General features: G+C 37.5%; 1 protein-coding gene across 3 annotated transcripts; it reads left to right on the top strand.

The window, feature by feature from the left end:
• Positions 1 to 1,364: 1,364 nt before the first annotated feature.
• On the top strand, positions 1,365 to 10,076 carry LOC105421373 (protein transport protein Sec61 subunit beta-like). 3 transcript variants are annotated; one of them, XM_088867400.1, is made up of 3 exons: positions 1,365 to 1,486; positions 9,463 to 9,507; positions 9,611 to 10,076. In XM_088867400.1, exons 2-3 carry the CDS (start codon positions 9,504 to 9,506, stop codon positions 9,886 to 9,888), a joined length of 282 nt encoding a protein of 93 aa, XP_088723526.1. In that variant the 5' UTR covers positions 1,365 to 1,486; positions 9,463 to 9,503; the 3' UTR covers positions 9,889 to 10,076. The 3 variants fall into 3 exon arrangements, with proteins under 3 accessions (XP_088723526.1, XP_088723528.1, XP_088723527.1); XM_088867402.1 differs by lacking the exon at positions 9,463 to 9,507 and having other exon boundaries at positions 1,365 to 1,471; XM_088867401.1 differs by lacking the exon at positions 9,463 to 9,507.
• The last annotated feature ends 1,294 nt before the right edge of the window (positions 10,077 to 11,370 follow it).

Genomic DNA, 11,370 nt, shown 5'->3' with positions numbered 1-11,370 from the left:
GGCTTGGTGATAAGCATGCCACGAAGTATTTGGGTTCCATCGCACCTAGGTTGGTACAAACTAAACTTCGATGGGAGTTAAGCAAGCAATCTTGGGCCAGCAAGTATAAGAAGGGTTTTGAGATATTGGAGAGGGGCATCGATCTTCACCTATGCAGGATCCATTGGTATTGCTACTGTGGATCATGCTGAAATTTTATCACTATATCATGGATTGAAGCTTTTCAAGAGTAAAAATTTGGGAGAGTGTTGCATGTTGGAAGGGGATTTTATGAATGTTATTAAGTGGTGCCCTAAGGAACAAAGGGTGCCATGGGAATTAAACTCTATATGGAATGAGATCTTGGACTTGGCTGTGCCGAGGATTATTTTGTTTCATGTGTATAGAGAGGCCAATGATTGAGCAGATGATCTTGCGTAATCTGGTGGTTCGTTGCCTTTTTTGATTGTTTTAAATGATGTAATTTGACAATGTAATTTTTTGTTACTAATAAATTTTGTGACATTTGTCAAAAAAAAAAAAAGATTTTGAAGTGATGCTTTTACTCATTTTGATATGGAAAAGTATGTAATGAGACTATTTACCTTTAGTACAAGGTAGTCACAATTGATCTTGACCATTGGATGTGAAATTGGGTGATTGTATTTATTCCATTGACTAAGCTCAAACTTTAAAAGAAATTTTTTTGAACTTTATGATACACTCAAGCTATCAAATTTCACATTGGATGGTTGCAAGTAATTGTTACTTCCTTGTATAAAAGGTAAATGGCCTCACTGTACACGATCCCTTTTGATATTCCGCAACTCTATCATAGCATTTTCCTTTGGGAAAAGTTTATATAGAGCCGAGGGTCTAAACAATCAAATTTGAGCCTACCTCAAAAATTTAATTAGAAGAAGTTGTTTGATGCCCAAATATCTTCAAATTGATCATCTCGACATCAAGATGTATGGACATTAGAAAAAAATGGATTTCAAGTTTTAGAAATAGTGTATTTTGTAACGCATTATTGGACTGTCAAATATTTTCAAGTTTTCATATAAAAATGAAAATATACTTTAAAGTTATCATTGAGATTTTTCAATATTAAAACCACATTTCTCGATACTATTTGAAGGTAGGCTCTAATTTGATTGTTTAGGACCTAGGCTCTATACAAACCGCACTCTGTTCCTTTTCTTAATTAGCCCGATTTTATCCACGATTTCATCCACGTACTCGGCCCGGCTGGCCGAGCTCGAATAACTCATTCGGGTCTCACGTCCTGTTATACGAGTCGACGTGTATATAGTAGGGTCTTCCGAAAAGACAACTACACGACACGTGTACCATATACCATAGAATATAATAATTACACACGGAGTCCCGTGGGGTGTAGAAGAAATAAATCAATTAGCCGCCATTAACATCCTGAGCTTCCTCAAGGGCGATCTGTTAGGTTGATGTACAAAAAACCCTAGTGTCTCGGGTAGGATCTTTTTCTGTAAGTATGGCATGTTTTTCATCTTTTCAAGATCTGTACTTCATCTACTTCATTAGATTAATAGGGTTTAAGGTCTCATTTCCTTTAAATCTGTATCTATTAATCAATATTTACTTGATTTCACATGAATCTCGATTGTTTTTGCGTGTTTTGTTGCTTATGTTTCTCACTTTGATCCTCCGATTTTTGCTCTATGGAGTTTCTGAGCAGTTAAGTTAGATTATTGCGCAAATTATGGTGCATTTGGGGCTACTGTAAGGATTTATTTAACCAGAATTTCTTATACGTTTTTGTGCTTTATTGATGGGTTTTCCTCCTAATAAACAGTGCAAAATGCTGGAAAATAAATTATAGAAATGGTAGATGTGCTTGTTCATGCTTAATATAGATTTCTCATTTTAAGCATTATAATATCCTATCTTAGGGATGAACGTTTCAAAGATATGCAGTGTGGATTTTGGTCTTGACTCTTGAACATGTTGTATGATGATTTTTAGGGGCGCAATGGACACTTTATATCATGCTAGTGTTTTTTTTTTTTTGAAATGGCATATTATGCTAGTGTTTGTTGCCTCCAAATTGATACATATTTTTAGTATGTAATTCTCTTTTTAATTATAGTCTGTTGTTTAATTCCTGAGTTTAGTTAAAGAAGGGCTCGGATCATGCGATGGATTGTTTGTGCCAGTTCTCTGCCGAAGAATTGTTGTTGTATGTTGTTTTAATCAGTGTTTTGAGACCTGGCAGGTCCACTCGGACTTGGCCTGCCTTGTTAGGGTGCTGAGGCAAGTTTGTATCTACAAACTCAGGGTTATAGAAATTCTATTATTTCTCTACAATTAATATTACTTAATCACTAATCAATGCTGTATAAATGTATTTTCATATGCTTTGTTTGGTTTCTTATCATGATTTGTGAAATTTTCTTATTACAATCTATATTTTTCAAATTCTTCTGAGCTATAAATCAAATTCTTCCATGTTCCATCTTTTATGCAAATTTTCGATCTTTTATAGAATTTGAATTCCTTTTAATTTGCTTTACCCTTTTTAATTTTTATCAAATATTAAATTATTTCTTAGTTGAGCCTTTTTAATGCTCATACACTACTTGAGTGAGTCCCCTAGGACTCGCCTGAGATACTCGGCTCAGGCAAGGGCCTAGTCTTGAGCCTGAGCCGAGTTTCTAAACTTTGATTTTAATTTATAATTGACATGAGAATTTCATTTAAGGAGATTTTCCTTTGCACGCATATTGTGATTTTACTTTGCAATTGGGAGTAAAAGGCCCCTTTTAAAACTTACGAAATTCTTGGAATTTTCTTTGTTTCTATGATTTGATCGTTCTCTTTCTAGTAGGGATTTTATGGAACTTCAGTGAAATTCCTAAACCTAGATATGTGCCATTTAATCATATAGTCTTAACCACACTGTTGTTGGGTTCGATTTACCCCTCACTATTGTTGGATTCCAATTTGCCCCACACGATCTTGCTTTTAAATGCACTCCTACTTTCTATAGACTCTTTCTATGCTTCTTGTTGTTTTAGATGATTGACTTCACAATAAATTTTTTAATTGGGCATGCATCAAGTTGGGAAAGGCACAGGCAAACAGCGCCGTATACACATTCAGAGCAATGTTATTAGGACCATACCCATCATAAAAGGGGCGTGTACACCAGTCCGGTCCAAATCTTTGGACTTGCATTGTTCTGCGAAATACGAATAAAAAGTATAAAAAACTGTTCAAACCAGTTTGAACCATTTGGTTCAACTGATAGAGACAGTTGGTTCAGGCCTGTTTTTGACATGCTTTGGACAATTTTTGGTTGGTGATCTGACAGGACTAGTTATCAGTCCAACCAATCAGACAATCTGGTTTGGTCTTAATAACATTGATTTTGAGGGGATAGAATCCCTTAACATTAGATGTACTCTTAAAACCCCCTCTTTGGCCAGGGAATCTTCCTCATTTGTTGGCTTCCCCTAGAACATGGTTAATTTCTGCTTGTTCCCTTAATAGACATTGTCATTACCAATAACAAAATTTTAGTAAACAGGTATCTAACAACAAGAGTTCATAAACAATCTCATCTTGGGAAGTTAGTTGAACTTTTACGTCTTCCCGAAGTATGCTGCTCCAAAGTAGGTGGAAAGAGTTGAACCCATAATCATTATGGTCCTCCTCATAAGAAGAATTTGGCTTTGATTTTATGCTGATTCATCTCTTCTGGGACCTATATTTAGTGCTTGATAGCCTAATGCTTTACACAACCTGACCATGCAAATATTAAACCAGTTCAATTCTTTGCTTCAAAATATTACTTTACTTTCCTCTTTATCCTTTTATTTCTTTCATGCTTGTGTGTGTAAAGAACCTTTTCTTAATTTTACTTTAATGCTAGCATCCATGCCATCTCTGAATCTCTAATCCAGCTGATTGCTCTTTTGAGTGGGACAATGTTGCTTGAAGTGCATTGTTAGCCTCAATGTTTTCAATTTTGTATCTTGTGGTACTGTTTCTTGCTGAATTTTTCAACAGAAGATCCTTTTAGGATTTAACGGCAATGTGCTATGTATGGAAATTGTTACCTGATGTTTGGAGGTAATCCTCATGAGCATGGAGCTTACTAGTTAAAGTGGAGGCTTATCTTTTGACATTGCAACACTAATGCATTGATATGGAAGGTCCACTTCGGCAGTCTCATTTGAGTAAATGCATGGACCATGCCTATATGGAGAAAGGGAGCCCTAAGCTAGTAACTAACAATATCTGAACTATTATTAATCCAGCCAATGTTCTTCTTGGTTTGAAATAATGAAGAAAGTAATATATAATCTCAAATCCATGTGATGCTCATTGGCTTGACACCTATCTCTTTGAAATTGTTTTTGTTTTGATTATATGCGGCATCTGGATTGTTAATTTAATTGTCAAGAATCTTAAAATGTGACCTGCCTTCTTTTGTTTGGTACTAACCAAGGATTTGAACCTCAATGTGACATTCCTTCTTTTCAGTTTGAGTTTTAATTGCTTTTAAGGTGACCGTGGCCAAAACCAAGAAGCTTGCTGGGATAGCGCCAGAGTGAGGCATCGATGGTAGCAAAAAGACTGGGTTCTACTACGGATTCCCTTCAGTGCCAGTACATAGGCTTCCCTATTTGTTGTGGAAGACATCGTGAAGTCCAATGGGAGGAGTCACAGAGTGGTCGGCAGGAGACTTGCAGCTTGGAACTGCTGCTGTCGTTTCTTAAACAACATAGTCACTTTCATCAAAGTGACTCGCTCTAAGATTCCTGTTTTCCAGTTGCCCCTCTATAGGATGCCGATGTCTTTGATTAATAGGTTAGAGAGATTGACGATATTCTTTGTGGTGTGGTACGGTGGGTGCCCGAAATTTCCACCTAGTAAAGTGGGACATTATTTGTACTCCTTAGAAATATGGAGGGCTGGGAATAAGGAAAGTGAGGTAGCGTAACTCAGCACTCTTGAGGAAGTGGTGGTGGTGTTTCTCGAACAAAGAGGGCCATTTGTGGTAGCAAATGATCCGTCACATATACGGGCGTGTTAGCTCAGGTTGCTCCCCCATGGTCGAGAAAATCTCAATGCCTCAAATGCTTGGAAGGCCATAGCCTTGGTGACCTGAATTCCATTAACAACATATGGGTTTAGGGCCAAAATGGGTGTGAAATCATGCTGTGAAAAGACCTTTGGGTCCACCCCTCCTCCTTGGAATCACTTTACCCGAGGCTATTCTCTACTGGAAGTATCCAGGAGGCTGCAGTTGGACAACCCTTCAAAGTCATTGAAAGATAGGTGATTTCATCCTCCACTTTGAGGGGGAGGCTTTTGGACCCTGAAATATATGAGTTTAGTTCCTTATTATCTCTCAGGAATGCTCTATAGTCTCCTGCTCTGGTAGAGATACTATGTTACACACCTTGAACACCTCTAGGTCCTTTTTGTCTCCTCATTTCGCCAAGTTCACAACCTCAATTCAGCCCAACCAGCTATAGTTAACAAGGCTTGGTTATCATCAAGAATCCAGGCTTTATTTGGTTCGTACCAGTATTAAAAAAAAAGGCTATCCGGATCGAAATTGCCCGAATCGGCTTTGAGGGGATTGGTTTTCAGAATCTCTCATCTTATCTAAGGCAGCATATATTGGTTTAATGACATCAAAAAATTGGTTGAAGATGACCTTGAGTCTCCATGGGCAAGAGATGTTCTGGAAGCCCATGAAATAACAGCTGCTTGTCGTCTTCTACAAGAAGTTTAGGGATCACATGATCTGAGATGAGTTGTCTCCGAAGAGTCCCCCCCAATTCCTATTGGGCTCATGATCATTGGGATTCCTCAACCCATGTGGCAATTCCATTTTAGAATCTCCCTTTAGGACTCCTAAAAAGGGATTTTCAGGGGCTATTGATTATTAAATTTTTGGATCTCGATTCCTACTATTAGGGGAAAGAGATCTTAAAAGGTTGGGAGCAATCCAATCTTTTGAAGATTATGATGTTTGATGTTTGCAAGAATTAAACATTGTAGTCTTAAAAACATCTATTTCTCAAGAATACACTGTTCAATTATTATTTGTAGTGGAAGTTGTAAAATTAAATAATGATCTTAATTTCCCGCACTGTCCCAAAAGGTTGGGAGTGTAATCCTCAGAAGGTTGGGATCAAGATCCCCAAAAGGTTGGATCAAAATCCCTTGGATATGCATTATGCATTGTATAGGCTGTGCTCCCTGCCATAAGGATCTTCTAGCCTTTCGCGGTACCCTACTTCAGAACCTTGAATTGCCTCCTATCTCACTCCCATTTCCCAAGGAAACCATTGAAGTTTAGTTTCACCTCCCCATTATGAGGCCACATTCCAAAGGTTTGATCTTGATTTGTTTCCATTTGAAAGGAAGATCCACCATGGTCATGCCTTGGACTCTTTTGGGCCCAAATATCACTGAGGCAATGAGTCCATTCTTGACCCTATCTAAAGCCAAGCTAATTCCTTCAAAAACCCTACGCATTCAGCTCTAATCAATGTGTTGAAACCCGGATCTATCACTTGTTGGACTGTTTTGGATCGCCGATCTAGGCTTGATCGGATTGAATCTCCAGTAGGAGCATTGATCTGAAAATAATTAAATAATAATTTCAATTTGAAAATTGAAAAATTGAAAAGTTGAAAAGAACAATAAAAAATGAAATGGGTGGGAACTGGCTGATTTGGATTACATGGTTTCCTGATAGACTCGCTCAATTCTTTGACAGAAATGAGTGAGTTTATTGATTTAAAAAATCATGTTCTGGATGAAGAATCGTTTGATTTGGACCGAGAATTGGCCGGGATGATCCATTTTCGAGAAGGAATCAGTACCGGCCTGGTGCTCCTCTAAGATCTCTTATTTTATATTTTTTTCTTTTTAACTTTTCTAATGTTTTCTTTGGCATCTTAGTAAATGACAACATATAAACTCTTATTTTTTTATTTTTTACTTTTTCTAGATCCTCGATTTGGGCCAATCTAGATCAACAATCTGGCGGCTTGACAACAAGATGGTGGGATGGACAAAATGTTCATTTCTTTTATACAATAGGGTGAATCCGAAGTTTAACAAACTTCTTATCCAGATTGAGAATAGCCGATCTAGGTCGAGAATCGGTCCCAGATGAACCGATTCTCAATTGGAATTGGGAATTGGTCTGGTTCACGCTAGTTCACCCAATTCCCAAAGGGAATTGTATGGGAATTGGGGAATTGGGGGTTTCTGATTGATCGGATCACTCGATTCCTGACACTATTTTTTTTATTGAATTTTCCTTTTTCATTTTTCATTTTTTTCACTTTTAATTGATCGATCTTGCTCCAGAGAATTGGCTGAGTTAGTGTTTAAAAAGAAAAGCCGATCTGGATTGGAATCGCTTAATCTGCTCGCTTTTTAGGGGAGCTTGACCGGTTCTTGCAATATATCAGGAACGAGGTGGTTCCTGATAGGGACCGGCCTTTTCCTTGTAAGAACCGATCGGTTCTTTAACAGAACCGTTGATACCCATTTGGGGATTGGCAAATCAGGCCCTATTTTTATTACTTTCTTCAATTTTTTATTTTTCTCAATTTTTTATTTTATTCAATTTCATTATTTGTTATAAATTTTAAAAGGTTATTATTTTTCAAAAAACTTTATTTACCAAGGGCCCAACATATATATAGGAATGGCCCCACTACTATTTTTTGCAATGGGGTGAAGATGCTTAAATGTCGGTGGTCTTTTATATAAGAAATGCCCCCAACTTTTCCCCCACATCCCCGATGTGAGACAAAACTTGTAATGTGCATATGTTGCTGGAGATGTAAGTTTGCACCCTAATAAGTTTTAACTCACATCGTGGATTTAGGGGAAAAATTGGAGGCATTCCTTGTAATATTTAGGCATCCTCACCCCATCACACCAAATGGTTGAGGGGTCATCCACATAGATGTGTAGGGCATTTGTTAAATAAAAAATTTGAAAAATTAATAAAATTAAAATTTATGATAGATAAGAAAAATGAATAAAATCAACATTTGAGAAAATAAAAACTGAAAATAATAAAAATAAGGTCTGATTGACCGGTTCTCTGTATGAACCAACGATTCTGTCAGGGAACCGACCAGTTCTTATAGGGAACTGGCTAGTTCCTACCTGGAACCGCTCAATTCCCGATATATTGCGGGAACCGGCCCGACTCCCTTAAAACCGATTTAGATTGTGCAGTTTCGATCTGTATCAATGGTTTTTTAAACACTTATTCAACCAATTCTCTTATGTGAGAATCAGTCAATTAAAAACCCAAAAAAAATGAAAAAAAAAAAAAAAAAAACTATTGATAAAAAATACATTATTAGGGATTCATGTGATTCAGTCGATATGAATCCCTGGTTGCCTAAGTGGACTGGGTGAGTTGGCGTGAATCAGACCAATTCTCGGTTCTAATCGGGAATTGGTTCCTCTAGGATTGATTCCCGATCTGGATAGGCAGTTCTCTATCCAGATCAGGGGGTTTTTAAACATTGGGCATGCCTTAATGTTTGAAAGAAACGGATCGGTGGTCCACCTCACTAATCCTGTGTCAGATGGCCGTGATCCATATTGGTCTGAATTGACGATCTAGAAAAATAAAAAAGAAAAATTTAGAGAGGGGTTTATGTTTTGTCACTTACTAAGATACCTAAGAAAGCATTAGAAAAGCTAAAAAAAAGAGGAAAAAATAAAATAAAAGCAGGTGTTGTCAGGGGCACTGGGCCGGTACTGATTTTTTCTTAGGATTGGTTCAATCTAGTTGACTCTTGGTCTAGATTGGACGATACCCCATCTAGACCATGATTTTTAAATTACTGGATTCACCTAATTCTATTAGAGAATTGGGCGAGTTTATCAGGAAATCCTATGATCTAGATCAGCCAATTCCCACCCATTTCATTTTTTATTGTTCCTTTCAATATTTAGTTTCTTTCAAATTGAAATATTGTTTAATTGTTTTCAAGTCGATTATCATACTGGAGAAGGAGTCTGATCTAGCCTCGATCAGCGATCCACATTGGTCAAGTGGATGACCCATCGAGTCTCCCAATTTGGGTTTTAAAACATTGGTTAGAATGGAATGGGCAGGGTTTTTTAAGGCAATAGCTTATCTTTAGAGAGGGTCAAGGATTGAATCATTAGCTCAGTGATATTTTCGGCCCAAAGTGTGAAAGAGTCCAGGGCCTGCCATGTGGATTTTGTTTTCAAATAGAAAAACATTATCTTGTCGCAACTGATGACCATATCGAGATCAAACTTTTGGGCACGGCATCATTTTGTTGAAACTAATGATTATATCCTGAGAAACCTTTCACAAGGGACACCTTTTATCATTATGTTCTAGATGTAGGTCTTTCGTTATGCAGTTGCTTGTTGGTTTTTGCTCAACTATGGCTAACTTTTCTTCCTCAGTCATGACTAAAACATTCATTGCTTAAGGCTTCCGCTACCGTATGTGTGAGTATTTTACTATTAACAAAGAACAATTTCGAGTCATTTGTGTGTGTGTTAGAGAGAGAGAGTAGCACATTGCTTATTGATTTTGTGCTGAAATTTTCAGGCAAAATGGTGGCGAATGGTGGGGCTCCTCCAAGAGGCAGTGCTGCGGCAACAGCGAACTTACGAAGACGTCGGGCTGGAGGCAGTGGTACTGGGTCTGGGGCAGCCGCAGCAGGTGGCAACACAATGTTGCAATTTTACACAGATGATGCCCCTGGTCTCAAGATCAGCCCCACTGTCGTCCTCGTAATGAGCATAGGTTTCATTGCTTTTGTTGCCATTCTCCATGTCGTTGGCAAGTTCTATTTTGTCCCAAGAGATCTTGGGAGGTCAAACTAGCAGAGAGAGACTGTTCCAATGTTTTGACCTCTCTTATTGCTTTGGGGTTCCTAGCCTTCTTTCAGTTGCAGGTTTGACCTTTTTGTACTCGTGTTTTTCTCTTTCATTTTGAGATTCCTAAACGAATTATCATGTTTAGCTGATTTCCTTGGTGAAAAGATGAGAAGAACTCCATACTTATTGAGTCACTGATTCCTGGATTACCTCTCCTCTTTGGCGTGCATCTTTGTTATGTCATACGTTTGAAAAATCAATTTTGCATCTTGGTGATATTCATTCACAATAAATTTCGTCCTCCAAATGGATTGGTGTCACCAAATTTGTTGTTGTTAAATTATTATGGTAGGAGGTTTTATGTTGGCAATTGAGCCACACTAGATGGCCAGCTCTGATGAATGTCTGTCTATTAAGTTTTTCACATACTGGTGTGTTGTGATATTCTGATTGAATTTACATCAGTATTGATGGATGTCTGTCTATTAAGTTTTTAACATATTTGGTGTGTTGTGATATTCTGATTGAATTTACATTGTTCTTTCAATCAATGTATGCATTCTTTGTGCTTTCCAGTTTGTTCTATTCTTCATCTCATAGAGATCTATAGGGATATCTAATGTCTAATAGTCAGTATTTAAAACCATAGAAGAAAAACAGAACTTTGTTGAGAATTCTGATAAAAAATTAATGACATATGATGAGCGTGTATGGTGTACACTTTGTAACTCGAGCAAAAGCCTACTTGAAATGAAATTTCGATGTGCAACTTTGGGATTCTTTCTAGAACCAACATGTCAGTAATTTAAATAAAAAGTTGGATTTTGGAGTTCCTGAACCTTAGATCTGATTTTTTGTTGGGGGATGGGGGCAGGAGAGGTGTTTCTTTTTTCAACTTTAAGACATTCTCGTTTTTAGGAAGATATCAATACATTTTTCTTTTTCTTGGCACATGGAATCCGTATGAAATTTTCTTTTTTGCAGTTAGTCGCTAGGTTTGAGGTTACAAAATTTGGGGTCCTCAAAATTACCTCCAAATAGGGTTTTACCTGTCAGTATTTTTCCATGGAATAGTATTGGCTGTTATATCGAAATAATGTCATTTTATCGTAGTTTTTGAGAAGTGCAAGTTTGTATTAATATAGAAAGAATGGAGGTTTTTTAGTCCGTCATTGGGGAAAGAAGAGTCGTGCTTAAATATGATAATACTCTCTTTTATTATGCACTACAAACAAGGGACGGGAAGGCTGATGTAGGAGCACGTGTCGTGTGGAGCACTTGTCCGCTCATTTGCATACATATCACGTGCTACAACATGAGCTTTCTTGTCCGTTGGATTGTAGGCTACTTGCTCTAAAATGAGTTTTCTTGCCGCTTGGTTTGTAGAACACAATTGAAATATGGAAAAATTTTATACAAGGGTGAGGCTCCAAACCATCAAATTACTGCGCATGTCGGTTTCATGTTCAAAAAATCTCAAATCAATCA

Source organism: Amborella trichopoda, chromosome 5 (assembly GCF_054954075.1).
Source record: "Amborella trichopoda isolate Santa Cruz 75 chromosome 5, AtrichopodaSantaCruz75HAP2 v2.0, whole genome shotgun sequence".
Taxonomy (NCBI): domain Eukaryota; kingdom Viridiplantae; phylum Streptophyta; class Magnoliopsida; order Amborellales; family Amborellaceae; genus Amborella; species Amborella trichopoda.
This window is presented reverse-complemented; position numbering and strand designations above follow the sequence as displayed.